This window comes from Microtus pennsylvanicus, chromosome 17, assembly GCF_037038515.1.
Source record: "Microtus pennsylvanicus isolate mMicPen1 chromosome 17, mMicPen1.hap1, whole genome shotgun sequence".
NCBI lineage: Eukaryota > Metazoa > Chordata > Mammalia > Rodentia > Cricetidae > Microtus > Microtus pennsylvanicus.
The window spans coordinates 37,206,870-37,224,802 of record NC_134595.1 but is presented as its reverse complement, the minus strand read 5'-3'; the positions used below and the strand labels follow the sequence as shown (position 1 = coordinate 37,224,802).

At 45.4% G+C, this 17,933-nt stretch overlaps 1 protein-coding gene and 1 non-coding gene across 3 annotated transcripts in view; one reads left to right on the top strand and one right to left on the bottom strand.

Moving 5' to 3' along the window:
* Positions 1 to 8,552: 8,552 nt before the first annotated feature.
* Arpc2 (actin related protein 2/3 complex subunit 2) overlaps positions 8,553 to 17,933 on the bottom strand; it is a 30,000-nt gene continuing 20,619 nt past the window's right edge. For both annotated transcript variants that reach the window (XM_075951885.1, XM_075951883.1), the window contains 4 exons: positions 13,824 to 13,950; positions 12,860 to 12,960; positions 11,818 to 11,918; positions 8,553 to 8,999 (listed from right to left, as the gene is read on the bottom strand). In XM_075951885.1, the coding sequence (XP_075808000.1) occupies positions 8,975 to 8,999; positions 11,818 to 11,918; positions 12,860 to 12,960; positions 13,824 to 13,950 (354 nt within the window). In that variant the 3' untranslated portion in view covers positions 8,553 to 8,974. The remainder of the gene's footprint in view (positions 9,000 to 11,817; positions 11,919 to 12,859; positions 12,961 to 13,823; positions 13,951 to 17,933) is intronic.
* On the top strand, positions 16,488 to 16,592 carry LOC142837236 (U6 spliceosomal RNA). The gene has a single exon (XR_012908226.1). It is a non-coding gene; the product is annotated as a U6 spliceosomal RNA (small nuclear RNA).

Sequence of the window (17,933 nt, the reverse complement as noted above, 5' to 3'; positions counted from 1 at the left end):
ACCCGGCTTGGATGAGGTTTGTAGCTTAGAAATTAAGCCTTGTCTTCCTTAGTCTACGGGTCATGCTACACACCTCTCAACTTGTTTTGTTGAGATGACGGGTCTCATATTGCCCAGGCTGGTCTCAAACTCCTATGTGGTATCACTTTGAACTTCTGATCCTTTTGCTTCCACCTCCTAAGTGCTAGGGTTATAGCTTTGTCACCGTGTCTGCGGACCATACTACAGACAGGTTATAGAACTCACAGACTCATTCATTAGGTTAGTACTCTATCAACTCTGTTACATCCCTGGTCCTCAACTGTTTTCTCAAATTTTGGGTTATGCATAAGGCACAAGTGGATTCAGTGTAGAGGTTCAAGCCCGTAAATCCCAACACTCGGAAGGCTGAGGCAGGGGGATCAGTATAGTTTGAGGCTAGCCTGGGTTACAGTGAGCCTATTTCAATGCTGTCAATCTCCCCTCTCCCAAAGTAAAAGCCACCTATTGGGGTTGTGGTAGGGCATGTCATGGGGTAACACAGTACCTGTGGACACAATGCTTGACAGTATTGAGGGGAGGTCAGCTCAAATGACTGATTTTTCTTCCTCCATGGGGCTGAGAGGCATACGCTGTGGTTGGCACGGCAGGGCTGGCGGTGATCCCGCTGCTTTAGCTGTGCAAACCTGGGCAAATTGTTGACGTTCTCTCGATAGTTTTGCTCTTCTTTCTTTCTCTTTTTTGTTTTATTTTTGGTTGAGACAGGGTTTCTCTGTAGCTTTGGAGCCTGTACTGGAACTAGCTCTTAGCTTGTAGACCAGGATGGCCTTGAACTCCAGAGACCCACCTTCCTCTTGCTGGGATTAAAGGCCTGTGCCACCACCACCCAGTTTTATTTATTTATTTATTTAGAGACAGGGTGTCTCTGTACAACAGCTCTGTCTGTCCTGGAACTCACTTTGTAGTCCAGGCTGGCCTCAAACTCACAGAGATCCGCCTGTCTCTGCCTCCTGAATGCTGGGATTTAAAGGCGTGCACCACCACCGCCAGATACAATTTTGTTTCTTTATCTGCATAGTGGAGCTCAAAATTGTACTTCCTTACGCCAGGTTTGTAATCCTAGCTCTGGTGATGAGACACGTAGGTTGCAGCGAGTTGCTTGCCGGCCAGCTTCAGAAACAGCTAGTGAAACCTTGTTTCAAACCAACAAAACAAACCAAACAAACAAAAGAAATAAGAGCCGCCCCCTCCAGCAAAGGCGGTAACAGGAACCAGATCAACCCTGGGCTCTTGAGTACTTGATTCCCGTAAATGCTAACATCAGGATTTCTGCTCCTCCCTGCACCTGTCCCTCCACGCAAGCACTCCGCTGAGAAAGGCAGACAGGGAGCCTAGGGAATCAAAGAATGGCCTTTTTTTGATCTACAGGAAAACTGAGGAAATTAAGTATAGGGCGAGAAGGTCATGTTCACAGCAAGGAAGCCAAACGCTGTCTGATTTGCACTCGGACAGCTTTAGGCCTGAGGGGAGGAGAGGAGCCCAGCTGAACTCCTTAAGGACTGAAACAGGCCCAGACTGTAGCAAGATAGCCGGAAGGGAGATGAGAGCAACCTCCTCCCAGAGCAGAACTTCAGTTCCTTGGAGAAATGCGGCCCGAAAGGCTAGAGGTTTGAGAACTCTGGCACTGTTTGCCCTACAGCACACATTCCTGGGTCCTGCGGAGGTGGGGCTACTGCTGGGAGACTAAGCAGAGCAGCCTCAAACCCATCCTCCAGGAGCCGGCCCAGTCTCAAGCCCCCGCAGTGGCAGTGGGGCGTGAGTCAGGCTCTGGGAGAGTTGTCTGGGGCCGCACTGAAGTGGTGCAAGACCCCTTGGATGCAGGGCTGCCAGGAATAAACAGTCTTCCGTTCCCAGCCTCCTTCCCCAGAGATTCAGATGTCTGTTTCTTCTCTGCTCTATCTAAACACTGTGTGTGGCATGACGTGTAACGGGGACAGGGCAGGCAGTGGGAGCTGGAGAGCCTGGGTTCTGTCCAGGGCTCAGCTCAGCTTCTCCTTCACCAACTCATCTGCTTCCTCTATGTCAAGCCCTTGGCCATGGTGGCTTCTTTTGCCCTTCCCATCCCACAGGAGGAGGGAGGGTACAAGTATTCAGACGCTCCACCTGCGGCCTGTGGCCCTGACCTGCTGTCCTGCTGACAGAGAACATGTGCTGGGTGGACAATCTAGACTGTCCCAGAAGCCTCCCAGACCTCCCTAGTCCACTTCTGCAGTTACTCTGGACCAGGGAGGCTGATGAAGCTTCCCGTACTCCGAATTGCTTTCCCAACTACTACTTAACACACCCCGCCACCAGGCGAACGCCACTGAGACAGGGTCTTGGTAAGTAGCCCAGGCTAACCTTCAACTCCTGACCCTCCTACCTCGGACTCCCAAGTGCTGGGATCACTGGTTTGCATGATCATACCCAGCTGTCTAGCACTTAAAGCTGACGTGGTTACGTACCTTCTAGAGAGTGGTCCTCAACCTTCCCAATGCTGACTCTTTAATACAATTCCTGATGTTGTGGTGACCCCTAACCATAAAATTATTTTTGTTGCTACTCATAATTGTTGTTTTGCTACTGTTATGAATTATAAATGTCTGAGCCTGGCGATGGTGGCACACACCTTTAATCCCAGTACTTGGGAGGCAGAGGCAGGCAGATCTCTGTGAGTTCAAGACCAGCCTGGTCTACAGAGCTAGTTCCAGGACAGGCTCCAAAGCCACAGAGAAACCCTGTCTCGAAAAACCGAAAAAAAAAAAAAGTCTGTTTCCAATTGTCTCAGGTGACCTCTGTGAAAGGGGTCACGACCAATATAGGTTGAGAATCATTGTTCTAGATATTGTAACAGGCTAGCTAGGCCACTGGCTAACCCTGAACTCCTGACCCTCTTGCCTCAGACTCCCAAGTGCTGGGATCACTGGTTTGCACTACCATACCCAGCTGGCCCACATTTAAAGCAGATGTGGATATATACCTTCTGGACAGTGTAAGACCAGCCAGGAAGCTGGCTTTGAGAACCCCCTATTCAGCTGTTGAGGCAGAAGCAACTGTCCTTAAACCTGGATGGCTGGATTAGCCTGTAACAGAAACTAGATGAGCACTAGAGTATCCTGTGTGAGAGCCTTGAATCCCAGCAGTCCAAGCACACCCCATCCTCTCACAGGATGTCAGCAGGGGTTTCAGGGAGGACTGAACAGGGTGTGTCAGGCGAGCCCGAGGCAGGACATCAACTGCCACAGATGACCATTACAAGGACTTATGTAGTGCTTAGGTCAGGGCTTTCTCCTTCTGTATCTAACAGCTCCTCTGCTGCATATTGTAATGCTAAACAGTCCCATCCAGATCTGGAGAGCCCTACCCTCCTATCTGATAAAGGAAGGGGAAGAGTACAACCATCTTAGGGAAGGTCTGGAAAGCCTGAGGCGTAAAGAAGCTTGACTTCTGCCACTTATCCAACAGTCCTATCACTTTCTGGCCCTCCAGGTGTATAAAGGGAACCAAGGTGTGTGTGTGTATGGGGGGAGGGCAGGTAGGTAAGGTAAGGGGAAGAGATAGTAGAGTTGTTGACAGCACATACTGCTACTGCAGAGGACCCAAGTTTGGCTCCCAGCATTCACGTTGGGCAACTCGTAACTTCCTGTAACTCCAGATCCAGGGACATCTGATGCTTCTGGTCTCCACGGGAACCTGTACTCATGTACACTTACCCACACACATAATTTAAAATTTAAAAGAGAACATGGCTGTTATAGATCTATAGCATAGCTCAGTTGTGGCTGAGGACACCACTAGATGTCAGCCTAACACACATGAGGCTTTGGGGCCCATCCCTAGCACTGGGTGGGGGAGGACTCTATCCAAACACATGTGTATCTATCTGTGCCTATATGCATCAGAGATGCCTATGCTGTATGACATGTACATCAATCTAAAACTGGAGTACGTGGATTACAAGTACGAGTCACTGTGTCCAATTCAAAGTGTATTTTCTGTCCCATTTAGCATGTACTAATTATCACGATGTTCCGTCACATTTTCCTACAGGCATGCAATATATGACCACACTTATTTGGTACCCTGTCCCAATATGCCTGCTGACTCTTGTCCTCTTCTCAACTGTCCTTTTCCTTTTTTAAAGGATTCAGTGAATTCATCAGAGCTGTTTACAGGAGCATGAACACCTTACCAGAGGCTAAATTACTAAGAATTTCCTCATCTAGTCAGCACGGGTTCTTGATGTTGGCAGAATATTGTGGAATTAGAATTTACTATCACAAAAATGTTTAGTGCCATTATACTTTTCTCCTACAATTTCTTTCTCTATGTAACCACCCTGGCTGTCCTGAACTCATTCTGTTGACCAGGTTGACCTCAAACTCACAGACATCAACTTACTTGCCTCTACCTCCTGTGCGCTGGGATTAAAGGTGTGCACCACCATGCCCGGCTCCTATACTTCTTTAAATCTCTCTAATGCTTTAGAGACCCCCAAAGAATAGAGGTTATTGCTCTTATTATTGATTGCCTGCCAGAACTATATGGTAAGACCCTATTGGGGTTTTGTTTTGAGACAAGGTCATACCACGCAAGGCCTGGAAATCACAGAAACCTACCTATTCCCTATTTCCCGAGGACTGGGGTTTATTATTTTTAAGGACTGTGTTTGTGTGTGGATGCAGGTTCCTTGCTGAGGGCAAAAGACTGGATACCCTGGACTCAAGAGTTACAGGCAGTTTTGGGCTGCCTGCCTAGAGTGGGTGCTAGGAATCCATGTCCTGTCCTCTGAAAGAGCAGTACATGCTTTCACTATGTTCGTATGTACCTATCGATTTATTTGCTTATTTACTGATAGGGTTTCTTCTCTGTGTACTTTTGGTTGTCCCGAAACTCGCGCTATAGACCAGGCTGGCCTAGAACTCACATTCACCCGCCTCTGCCTCCTGAGTGCTGGGATTAAAGGTGTGGGTCACTACTATACGGCTTTTAATCTTTATGTTCTTTCAAGTCCTGACCCTACACTGAAGACTACAGGCTTTGTTTAAAGGACACAGAAAAACCGAGGAACTAAGCCAGAATGATCTTACCCAGCTAAAGACCATGTGTGCTACAGTACTGAACCACAAGAAAGATCTGGGACACCACTCCAACAGTGGCATTGAGTACTGTGGGGGTAACCAGCTGCTTTGTGATTGGCTACACAAAGTAGCCTGGTAACATAAACCTGACGGCTTAACAGGATGACACACCGTGGTTGTTTCCCTCTAAAGAATATGTTGTCAAACTGTTTTCTAAATATTCATACCCACAGGCTATTAAGCTCTCAGCTGGGGGCAAAGAATCATTTTTGTAGAGTGTGATGGTTAATACAGAGGCTTGATTCTGGCCAAAATATTTAGAGTAAGTGATTGATGAGTCACATCAATCCCTGCCTCCTTCTTGCAGCCAAAGCTGGGGAATATCATAAAAGATGAGGTAGCTGGAATGAAAATGGTCCCCAAAGGCTCATAGAAAATGACATTTTTTAAAAGTATTAGGACATGTGGCCCTGTTGAAGTAGGTGTGGCCTAACTGGAGGAAGTGTGTCACTGGGGGTGGGTGGGCTTGGAGGTTTTAGAAGCTCAAGCCAAGCCCAGTGTGGCTCTCTTTTCCTGATACCTATACTAGATACAGAACTCTCACCTACCTCTCCAGCACCATGTCTACCTGCATGCCACCACATTTCCTGCCATGACAATAGTGGACTAAACCTCTGAACTGTAAGCCAGCCTCAATCATGTTTTCCTTTAGAAGAGTTGCCATGATCAAGGTGTCTCTTCACAGCATTAGAAACCCTAAGGCAGAAGTTAAGGCAAACAGAATCCAAGACCTATAAGATGGGGAAGGGTGTCACAAAACACTGACATTCAGGTATGGCACTGCTGTAGAACCATAAACACATAGCAGTTGCATAAGACTGGGCCTCCATCCCTTTTGTGGACACAGGAGGCGCCCATGAAGTCCCATCCCTTCCTTAAGGAGCTGGCGACTCTGGGAGAGATGGTATTGCCTCAGTGGTCTACCAACTAGGAGACTAAGTAGGAAGAAACAGGGTTAAGGAACAAAGAAAGGGATACCAAGGGGAGTGGTGTGTGTATGTGTGAGAACAATCTTTAAAAACAAAACAAAACAAAAAACAAGTTTCACTACTGCCAAGAATGCATAGGGAGATCCAGAGTTCTTGTTCTAAAATCGGCAAAAAGGAAAAAAAACCAGCAGAAAGGCAAATGCTAGCCAGAGCTGGGTGGGGCGAAGCTGAAGGCCAGGGCAGGATGATTGCTCTGAGTTTGAGACCAGTCTGAGCAGAGTAAAGCTCTGTCAGAAACCTAAACAAAAGAAAATGGAATGAAAATTAGAGTAGTTGGTCATGGTGGTGAATTCCTGTAATCCCAGCACTTGAGAGGCAGAGGCCAGCCTGGTTTAGATAACAGAACCCTGTCACAAAACCAACAAGAACAAAAACTCTATCAAAACTACTTTTGAAACTCTCTCAAAGTATTTCTCAAGATACTTAAAAAAAAAAAAACTTCCCAGAAGTAGGAGAACAAGAGAACCTACAGGTCCCTTGAACCAATTTCAATTAAATCTAATGATGGAACAATCTGCAATATTTAAAACTCGACAATGGATGGGGTAAAATAGTTCTCTAACTCTGTCCTGGTGCTTATGTATGAAAAAAGCCAAAAAGTCCCCAGTCAATACTGTGTGTGATTCAGTAACTGCTCTGATCTGCACTACCCCACTTTCAAAACAAACACTGGTGTTCAGAAATCTATCCAAGTGAGAAAATGCACAGATACACACAACAAAGGCACAAACAATGTTGAATAAAACTGGTTAAATGTGAAGAAAGTGGACACATAAAACATGTCACTTTACTGGTGTGGTACTGGGCTACAATTACTCAAGTTGTCACCACTGGGAAGGTGACAGGCCCTTGCTTTATTATGTCCAACACGCATGCAAGCAAATGCATCATTATCTGAAAAACAAACCTGTAGAAGATAAAAGGGCTGTCACAGACAGTCGAGGTGGCTATGACTATCATCCAACTAGTTTGAGACACACTGCCTGAAATGGAGACAAAAGAACAGTCTTCAAATCATCCTAGACACCCCTCAAATTCTCAGGATAAGACCTTACCAAACAAATTTTATTTTTGGCCCCAGTATCTTGTTAGGGGACAGCACGCTCTTCTGGTTCCCAGGTATCTCTTCAGCACGCACCTCCTAGAGTGGGCTTTGTGGAGCACATCAATCTGTTGGAATGTGTGAGGGGGTGTGGCCAGTCAGTAGGCATCAGCGGCACACTGGAACACCCACCAACGTCCTGCAGAGCCTCATTTCAGGCAATGCCCTTATTATTTGATTGGAGAACAAGCAGTTTTAGTTCCAGCGCTCACTGAGAAGCGGAGGCAGGTGGATCTGAGTGAGGGCAGGACTACCATGAGCCCCTATTTTAAAACCACACAACCAACCCCCACCCAAACCTCAACCTCTCATATATACACAAATGCACACACGCACAGCCCAGACAGAAAGCTTTTTTTTTGAAAGGGTGTCTCACTTGTAGCCCAGATTGGCTTCAAATGCACGTACAGCTGAGGATAATCTTGAACTTCTGATCCTCCTGCACCCCCTGCTAGTGCTAAGAACAAAAGCTGTATGTCATAGCAGATGGAGGGTGGCTTAGTGGTTAGCACTTGTCGCTTCTTCAGCGGTTGAGTTGGTTCCAGGACCCACAGCGCAGCTCAAAACCAGCTGTAACTCCAATTGCATAAGATATGATTGATACTCCTTTCCTTACCTGGTGCACACACTCATACAAACACATGCATGCACTAATGTGTAAATATGCGAAACATTTATACACATTTTTTTCTCCCAAGACAGGGTTTCTCTATAGCTTTGGAGTCTGTCCTGGAACTCACTCTAGACAAGGCTGACTTCGAACTCACAGAGGTCTACCTCTGCCTCCCAAGTGCTGGGATCAAAGGTGCGCACCACCACTACCTGACAAAATAAAAATATTTAAAGGTGTGCACCACCAAACCTAGTTTATATGGTGCTGGGGAATTGAACCAAGGGATTCGTGAAAGGTTAGGCAATCATTCTATCAACTGAAAGACATCCCCCAGTCCCAGAAAACATTTTAATTTGTCACTCTAAGGGAGTTTCAGCTGGGTGGTATCAGCAACCAAGCTTTACAATGCAGGAAACATGTTCAAATAAACAACAAAACAAAGGTGGCTCATTCTTAAAATCCCAGAACTCAGAAAGCTGAGGCATGCTGGAGAGGTCGAGGCCAACGTGGGCTACAAAGTGAGACCAATAAAATGAGACGCAAACAAACAAGTTTCCAGTTTACCAACCAGCCCTTCCTTCCTGCAGTGAAGACAGGCTCCAGACTATGTGGGCTTGCTGCTTCAAGGGCAGCGCAGGGCCACCCTTTTCTCTTTTGGACTCAGTCCAGAAACCCAGCAAATCCTCAAGTAAGATAGAAAGATTTTCTTTATTAATGACCCCAACCGTATTCTTTAGATACAGGAGTTTTGAACTCAAATACTTAGAAGAAAACAAGTTAAGATTGCATTATCTGCAACTCATTACCAGTAACATATTGCAAAGCAAACAGCTTGGAAAAGGGGAAAAGGAAGGGGAGTGAGGGAGGGAAAAATAAAAGAAGGGAATTAAGTTGATCAAGTGGAGATTTTTTTCTCTTATATTCTTGGGAACTATGAAGTCCTTGCAAGCACAGCTCGTTTCTGCAGGTTATTTGCCAAACTCGTACAAAATGGAACCCAAACGGAGAATCCCTTAAGAACCTGGAGAGGTGCAACATGAAGGGCTACGATTATCCAGTAGCAAGCGGTCCAGCCTTCCATCAACAGAGCTTCCTCCTCAGTTCCCAAGCGTTAGCGGGACGAAAATGTCTTCCCCCTTCAAAAGCAGAGACAGTGTGAAGACCTGTTCCAGATGTCCTTTCCTTCCAAACCCTATGCTCCAGACCTGGGGTGGAATGCCCAAGGGATACCACAAGGAGCAGAGAATCTTCAATCAAAGGTGCTGGTGCCACAGGTCTCAGTCAAGATCCAGCTTTCACAGAATGCCTTCACTACTTCTGACTCAATACTAAATAACACCATGCAAAAGCCCTTAAGGGCACTGGATGTTGCCAGCAGATGGGAAAATTGTATTTTTAAGATGGTGTCTCATTATGTGGCCCTGGATGGCCTAGAACTAGCTATGTACACTAGGTCTGCCTCAGCCTCCTGAGTGCCACCACGCCCACTTTTCTCTAGCTTTCAAATAGCTTAGACGACCCAGGTGATCTCACTGAGATAACAATGTCTTAACCTTTCAATAAGAGGTAGGAAATTCAAAGCCATCTTAAAAAACGTAAAACAGCTGGGCGGTGGTGGCGCGCGCCTTTAATCCCAGCACTTGGGAGGCAGAGGCAGGCGGATCTCTGTGAGTTCGAGGCCAGCCTGGGCTACAGAGCGAGTTCCAGGACAGGCTCTAAAGCTACAGAGAAACCCTGTCTCGAAAAACCAAAAAACAAAACAAAACAAAACAAAAAACAAAACAAAAACAAAACAACGTAAAAACATTAGCCAGGTGTGGTAGGATATGCTGTTAATCCCAGCACCTAGGAGGCAGAGGAAGGTGGATCTCTGTAAATTCCAGGCTAGCCAAGAGTGCAAATCTGTCTGGAAGAAACCAACTTCTTCAAAAGTTAAAGGTTAAAGACATTTCTGCTGTCATGTTCTAAGTTACACTCTGGCTCAGAGACCACTTGGCTGGTTCTGGGTGTCTGAGCTATGGTGTCCTCTTCTACATGGTAAATAGAGGGACACTAGACGCCCAAAGAGCCTGCAAATGTACCTACCCCAAGGGTATTCGGTAAACTAGCCTAGAATAGAGAACTGAGAACTATAGAAAAGAGCAAAAGCAGTTCTCCATGTTTACTGCCTTGATGGTCCTTTCCCCACAAGATAAGCAGAGTACTGCAGAATGCCGACTCCACAGGCAACTTCTAGCTCAGAACCATACCTATAGCAGGCCGCATTAATCTGTCTACATTTAGCAGGATTTTGAACAACTGAACTTATTCCTGTAAAGGACCCATCTTTCCTTAGGTTCCTCATCAGGGTGGGGATCAATTCCTGCCCTTTTCTGTCCAATCAGGCAGCAACCACCAGGAGCACGTGTTAGCCACAGATCAGAGTGATGCAAGCAGTCCCAGGACTATTTTAACATCCCACTCTTTGACATTTGTCTGGTTTTTTCTTTGCTTGCTTTGTATCTGTGTCTCTGTGTAAAGGTCAGAAGTCAGCAATGGGTATTTTCTTCAATTGGGCACTTTCTTCTATTTTTTTATTTTTTTGGAGGCTCTGAATGGCCTGGAACTTGTGATATAAGCTAGGTTGAAATCACTTGAAATCACTGAGGCCATACCTCTGTCTTCCAAGTGAGTCCAGGTATTAAAGGTATGTGCCACCATGCCTGGTTCTTCATCTTATTTTTTGAAACAGGGATTCTCATTGAACCTGGAACTCACCGACTGCTTAGACTGCTGGCCCGAGAGCTCCTACAATCCACGTGTGGTAGGGTGACAAGCATGCGTCACCATGCCTAGCTCATACATGGATGATGGATATCCAAACTCAAGTCCTCATGTTTGCACAGCAACCATTTCACCAACTAAGCCACCTCCCAGCCCACCTGTTTGAATCTGGAGACAAGAGCTTGCTAATGTTACTCAGGCCAGCCTCAACTTTTCTACCTGCTTCAGTCCCCAACAGCCTCAGCAGCTGGGACTACAGGTTCATGCCACAGGTGGTTCTGACACATCACCAGAGCAAGTCTGCCTTCTATTCCAGGTCACACAATGGCGCTGGTGGAAAGGAGGGACAGAAAAAAAGCAGACCTCTCTGGGCATAACCTTACTTGTCCACCTCTTCTACAGCTTTGCGTTTTTTAGATATGCCATGCAGCTGTCGTACTGACATGGCATCTGATGTGATCTCTCTACAGAGGTCAGATGGAGCACCAACCTTTAGGCTGTAGGTGGCAGCAGAGAAAGTCAGAAGAGACTTCCCACCAATCCATACAGAAAAGCCTGACACTCCCGTTACTGAAAAACGCTTACCATTTCTCAGTATTCAGCTGAACCTTCAAATGTCAATGGAGTCTAAGTTGGTACAGCAGCACATGCCAGAAGGCGCTGAAGGTGTTCAGATTGCCACCCACACTAGAGTGAGCTCTATAGGTCTTATGCCATGTTGGTCTCTGGAGCACAGCCACACTCCTTACTGCTCTGCTTGTCATCTTTCTCCCTGACGAAGGCAGCCTTGGCCCTGTACACCTTTCCTGCTGAGAGCAGACCAGTAGAAAGAATACTAGGTGCTGGCTCCAGGCCTTTTCAGATACTAAATGTCCTGAAGTGGCTGACTCTACTTTTCCAGGAATACGGAAGAAGAGATTCGCCTTTGAAAATTTAAGCCCACAGAGAACAAATTCTTAGTAAAAACAACAACAAAAGCCCTGTGTTTTGCTTCCCTGTCATTCTTGTAGCTCGCAAAGACTGGAACAGAGAACTCTTCCTGATCCCATGTACGCCAAGCCCTTTTTGTTTCCCTTTCCCTCTCGTGGCTCTAGGCCTGGCCCTGCTGGCCTCTTCAGTCACCTGGCTGCAGGCATCAAGACCTGCTGCTTCTTGCTGAGCTGAGGTAGGAAGGTGGTTCTAACTACTTACGTGATTGTTTTCATTTCTTTTTTCTCGGCATCTGGGCGTGCACGGTTAAGCACCTTAAGGAAGTCAGATGTTTTTGCTCGCATTCGTGTATGAATATAGGCCTAAGAGCAAACACAGGAGGAATTAAAACAGGTTCATGTTCTAGAAAAATAGCTTTGCATTTATTGGTATAAGCCACGGGGTACGTTGAGGAGCATGTAAGGGAGGGTGAGGGTAGGATGGTTAGGCAATAATATGAGATATAGACTCACCCTTCTACTACAGGTAGGATGAGAAGGGGAGGGGGATCATTGATCTCTCTTTCTCTCTCTCTCTTGGTTTTTTCGAGACAGGGTTTTACTGTAGCATTGGAGCCTGTCCTGGAACTAGCTCTTTTTTTTTCTTTTTAAAATTTATTTATTTATTTATTATGTATACAATATTCTCTGTGTGTGTATGCCTGCAGGCCAGAAGAGGGCACCAGACCCCATTACAGATGGTTGTGAGCCACCATGTGGTTGCTGGGAATTGAACTTAGGACCTTTGGAAGAGCAGGCAATGCTCTTAACCTCTGAGCCGTCTCTCCAGTCCCCTGGAACTAGTTCTTGTAGACGAGGCTGGCCTCCAGAGATCCACCTGCCTCTGCCTCCCGAGTGCTGGGATTAAAGGCGTGCGCCACCACCGCCCGGCCCATTTCTCTCTTACTGTGGGGGCCAAACTGTGAGGCGAGTGCTCTACTACTGGCTATACCAAGAGATACCCAGAGATAATTTCTTAAGACCTTTGGAACTTTTAAAATATTTTTTAAAAAATTTAGTATACTTGTGACTGCATGATTTTATGCACATATGTATGTATCCATGGAGGCCAGAAGGGTTCTTGGGAACTGGAGTTACATATGGTTGTGAGCTGACATGGGCAATGGAAACTGAACCTGGGTCCTTTGAAAGAGCAGTAAGTACTCTTAATTGCTGAGTGCTCTCTCTCTCCCCTCTCAACCCCATGTGGAAGTGTCTACCGAAAATTAATCAACAGCCTGGTAGAGATGCTGGTGCCTCCTCACCTTAGAGCACTTAATGTGGTAGTGCAGATAGTCCCGGAACGTGTGGATCAGGTTGATGGTGTTGTCTCGAGCAGCGGCATTGGTGTGGCGAGGAAAGAGCACTGAGCAGGACAAACAAACAAGGCATTAGAGGTGGCATGTGTGCTTTCATAGACAACACAATCAAGGGAGTGCCAACGAGTGCCAATAGTAAAGCTCATGGCACAAAAACCAGGTATAACCCTGGGCACTCATCCAAATCTGGACTCCATTCTGAACTCTAGATTCCAGCTTTGTTTAGGAACAAAGCTGTTTGTCCTGGGTCTGTGGTGATAAAATGAAACTAGGTTCCAAAGAATCCACATCTCCTGAGCATGAAAACCAAACATATGGCAGGTCCAGCAGGGTGAGCTGCTTTCCACCCACAGGCTCAGCCTGCTGCACTGGGCCAGACCCACCTTTGGGTTCCAGTTCTTACCATACCTGTGTTTCACTAACATCAAGAGCCCTGAGTCTATCAACTGTGCCAAAAAGGAAAGGCTGATAAGAAAGGTAGGAATCTGGTTCTCAGTTTACCCTGACTTGAAGGAAGAAAGAAAGAAAAAGGTAAACATCAGGCTAAGAAATGCATTGTTTACCAAGTTTACCACGACTCAGGTACCATAAAGAAAGTATTGCTGTTCATGAAACTGACTCGCCATAACTGTAAGATACATCTCAACTTCAAGAATAATGTAGAAGAAGAACGTATTCACCAGCGACAGACAGCTACACCTTTAGCTTAAAGGTGAATTAAAGGAAACATTTTTGCAGCTTTGCAGCATGGGAATGAGTTGTCAGTTGTCACAATCAGCCAGCTCATAAGGCTGACACAGTGAAGCTTGGTATCTTTAGTGGAAAAGAAGAGTCAGCCAATCATGGCTGAACTCAGGGCCATGTGTGTCTAGGCAAGCACTCTACCACTGAACTACCTCTCCAGCCTCACCGAAGGTGATGTAGCCAATGTTGTCACCCACGGCAGCATCTGTGTCTTTCAGCTCTAGAGGAGGTTCCCTGTGGCTAAAAAGGACCTGGGGGGCTGTGTGGCTGGCTCTTCGTCCTTCTTTGAACTCCTGTGGAGACACAGTGAGAGAAAGTTCACGTGAGTTGAGTGGCACTCTATCCATACTATGTGCTCAGACCTTCATTGTCCTCTGGACCAGCGGATAACTAAAAATTAACTGTCAAACCTCAGCTACAGGCCCAGTGCTGGTGACACACGTCTTTAATCCCAGCCTCAGGAGGCAGAGGCAGGCAGATCTCTGTCAGTGCAAAGTCATCCTGGTCTAAAAAGTGAGTTTCAAGACAGCCAGAGCTGTTACACAGAGAAACCCTGTCTCGAAAAACCAAACCAAACAACTTCCCCCAAATAAAAGAGCTCATGATTCTTAACAAAAGCACAGTGCTTATCAAACTATATATATATATATATATATACATATATATATATATATGGACAAGAGTATAAAAAAACAAAACAGGCCATACCTCTTATGCTTAATCCCCAGGTTCCCATGCTTTCCTATACAAACAATGAGTGAATATGACATCCTTCTCCTTAGAGTTCATTCCCAGCAATGACAGCAATACAATGCAAGGCCTTGAATTCACTCCTTAGAAACCCCTCCCTTAAAAAGCAAAGAAGAATCAGATCCAATGTGTAGACTGAGTGTGTCTTCTGAAACAGGGCAGCTGCATAGAGACAGTGTCAGGGTTAAGACACTGAAAACATGGTCACACAGCCAAATGATCGGAAGTGTGGCTGCTGTTGCTGCTCACATACCGCCTCTTCTACAGTCATCCTCTAAGAGTCTGGACAACTGGATGAGTTTCTATGATACACCACTATTCATTAGGGCACCTGGCTTTCCTGCCAGGCTGAGTTCCTTAGGCCAAAGATCCGGCTTTATTCCTGTTTCTTCTTCTCTTTCCTTCAAAGACAGCATAGTACTCCTGAGTAAAAGAAAACACCCCTGCCCCTGCTGATGCAGATCCATTGTAATGAGAGGGCAGGGACAGGGAACTATGCTTTCATTTGCAAGTAGGAAGAATAAAAATGGCCCCCACAGGCTCATAGGGAGCAGCATTATTGGGGGAAATGTGTCACTGGGGGAGGGCTTTGGAGTTTCAGAAGCTCAAGTCAGGCCCTGTGGCTCACTCACTTTCCCTTTTGACACCTGATACAGACAGAGATAGGAACTCTCAACTACCTGCCTGCCACCATGCCTCCTATCATGAGGATAATGGATTAACCTCCAAACTATAAGCCAGTCCCAATTAAATGGCTTCCTTTATATAGAGTTGTGTGGTTGTGGTGTCTCTTCACAGCAATAAAACCCAGCCAAGACACACTAATTATCAAATCCCAAGCAAAGTACAGATCATGTGGGACTCCTGTTTATACACTGCCTCTGAAGATAACCCTGCCTGGCTGTTACAGGGTTACGGAGTAAAGAAAGGGTTTCAATGTGTTTGGTTAGCTCCCTTCCCAACATACCTTATTCCCTAAAGGAAAGGTACTTGGAGACAGGGTACATGCCTGTAAAGTCAGCACTTGGGAAAAAGATCAAGAATTCAAGATCAGGGGCTGGAGAGATGGCTCAGAGGTTAAGAGCACTGCCTGCTCTTCCAAAGGTCCTGAGTTCAATTCCCAGCAACCACATGGTGGCTCACAACCATCTGTAATGAGGTCTGGTGCCCTCTTCTGGCCTTCAGGCATACACACAGACAGAATGTTGTATATATAATAAATAAATAAATAAATAAAAAAAAAAAGAATTCAAGATCAGCCTGGTATGGTGGTGCAGACCTTAAATCCCAGCACTCAAGAGGCAGAGGTGGGCAGATTCTCTGAGTCTGAGGTCAGCTGGTCTACATAGAAGAGTTCCAGAACAGTCAGGGCTACATAGTAAGACCACGTCTCAAAATACCTCCCACAAAGAAAACAAAACTGAAAAACAAAAAACAAAAACAAACAAACAAAAAAAAACCCAAAGAATTCAAGATCATCCTTGGCTACATAAGACACCTTCTCTTCCTCTCTGCTATTCCCCATATTTGGTCAACACTGTTTCTGCAGGATAACTTGATGTCTTTGCTTCTCCATTGCTTTCTCTTGAAATAGCAACAGCAAACAGCTACTTGTCTTTATTACTATCTGTCGCACAGAAACCACCAGACTGTTTCCCTTTCTTCTCTCTGATAGGATGTCTGCTGAACACCAGCACACTATTTCCTTTTAAAAAATATTTATTACATTTTATTTACTCTGTGCCACTGCACATGTGTGGAGATCAGAGGACAACTTTAGGAAGGTGGTTCTTTCCTTCCATTATGTAGGAACTTGGGATGGAACTCAAATCAGGCCACTGAGCTTGGTGGCAAGTGACTTTAACTGCTAAGCCCAACAGCACTGTTTCTTTCTTCCAACAAAGTACATTATCCTGGGGATAAACTGTATATGATGAAGGGAGCATCTTAAATCAGGGTGTAAGTCAAGTTGGGCATAGTGGTACACCACCAGTAATGCCACAACTCAGAAGACTAAGGTAGGAGGATCACAAGTTACTGGCCAGCCTAGGCTGCATAGCGGGGCAGTCTAAAAACAGAAGTGCTCATCTGAGTGTACATACACTACAACTGGAACACACAGAGAAGATCAGCACAGCCCATGTGCAAGGATAACATGCAAACTCCTAGAGTGTTCCATGTTTTTCTTACTGCACCCACTGAAGCGTAGTGTGTGCCTTAACACAAGCATATACTGGTTGTGATGGCAGACCGTGTAATTCCAGCACATGGGAGGCAGGGGAAAGGGACTGCTCCAAATGTAAAGACAGCCCTGCGCACACAGTTCTGGGCTAGCCTGGGCTACAATGCAGAGAAGTTGCCCGTTTTAAGAAAGCAAAGAACAAAAGAAAAAAAAGCAATGCAAAACAAAACTAACTTTTCTTGGACACAGGAAAAATCTTGGGTGATTTATTTTGGTCTCTATGGTCATTCAACATAAATTACCCTAGCCTCTGATCTGGAGAAGGTAGCAGAGAAGATGGGCTGCACATCATAGGATACTCATTTAGAAACACTGGGAGAACCACAAACAAAAGCCACTACAATAGGCTTGCTTGTCTTTTCATGTAGGTAAGTGTCTTGCCACATGCACTTTGAAGGAGTAGTCTAAATTCCACAAAAAAAAGAGCCTCTACAAAACCTTACAGAGCAGACTTGCAGTATTCTAGGAGGTAAGATTTGTTTAAAATATTAAAAACAAGTTGGGATATTCCTGGAACAAGTGGAACAAAACTTTTAAAAAAGTTTACACACACACACAATCCCTAAGTCAGCCAAATCTATATTTATATTTGAAAGCTATATTTATAGCTTTTAAGATTAGTTTGCTAGCCTAGATTTAGTCTAATTTCTTAACTACTGCATTTAATTTCCATTAATTCTGCAGAAAAATATTAGGAAATATCTGTCTAAGGGCTTACTTTTAAGAGTCATATATGCATACCCCCTTTTCTTCATGAAGTCCAGTACTATCAAATGCTAAAGTGTCAACATTCCACTTTTTCACAAAGGGACCCCAAGTTAAGAGTTTCTGATTAGTCAGTTCCAATACAAAGCATTAACAAGGATACCATTTTGAAGTTTTCCCTTGCTAGGTAGAAGGCTTGTACACAAAGCCTTACTGTGTTAAGCACAGCAGTATTTCAAGTCTATTCTGAAAGAAAGAAAAAAAAAAGATTCTGCTTTAAAAGTAAAAAAAAAAACTTGAGGTAAGGTCTTACTCAGTAGCCTAGGCCATCTTGCAGCAATCTTCTTGCCTCAGGCATCTAAGTGGTTGGATTAGAGGCTGGGCCACAAGCCTGGATGCTTCCGAATTAAAAACCAAAACAAAACACTACTCATCATTCTACCAGGGAACAGGAAAATGTATTAAAGCTTTACATTACATTCTGACTGTTGATCCACTTCAGAAGGCAGCAGCCTGAATACCTCCTGATCAATAAACTCATGTCCGAGAGCCAGTGACTGGCCAGCAGCCAAAAGGACG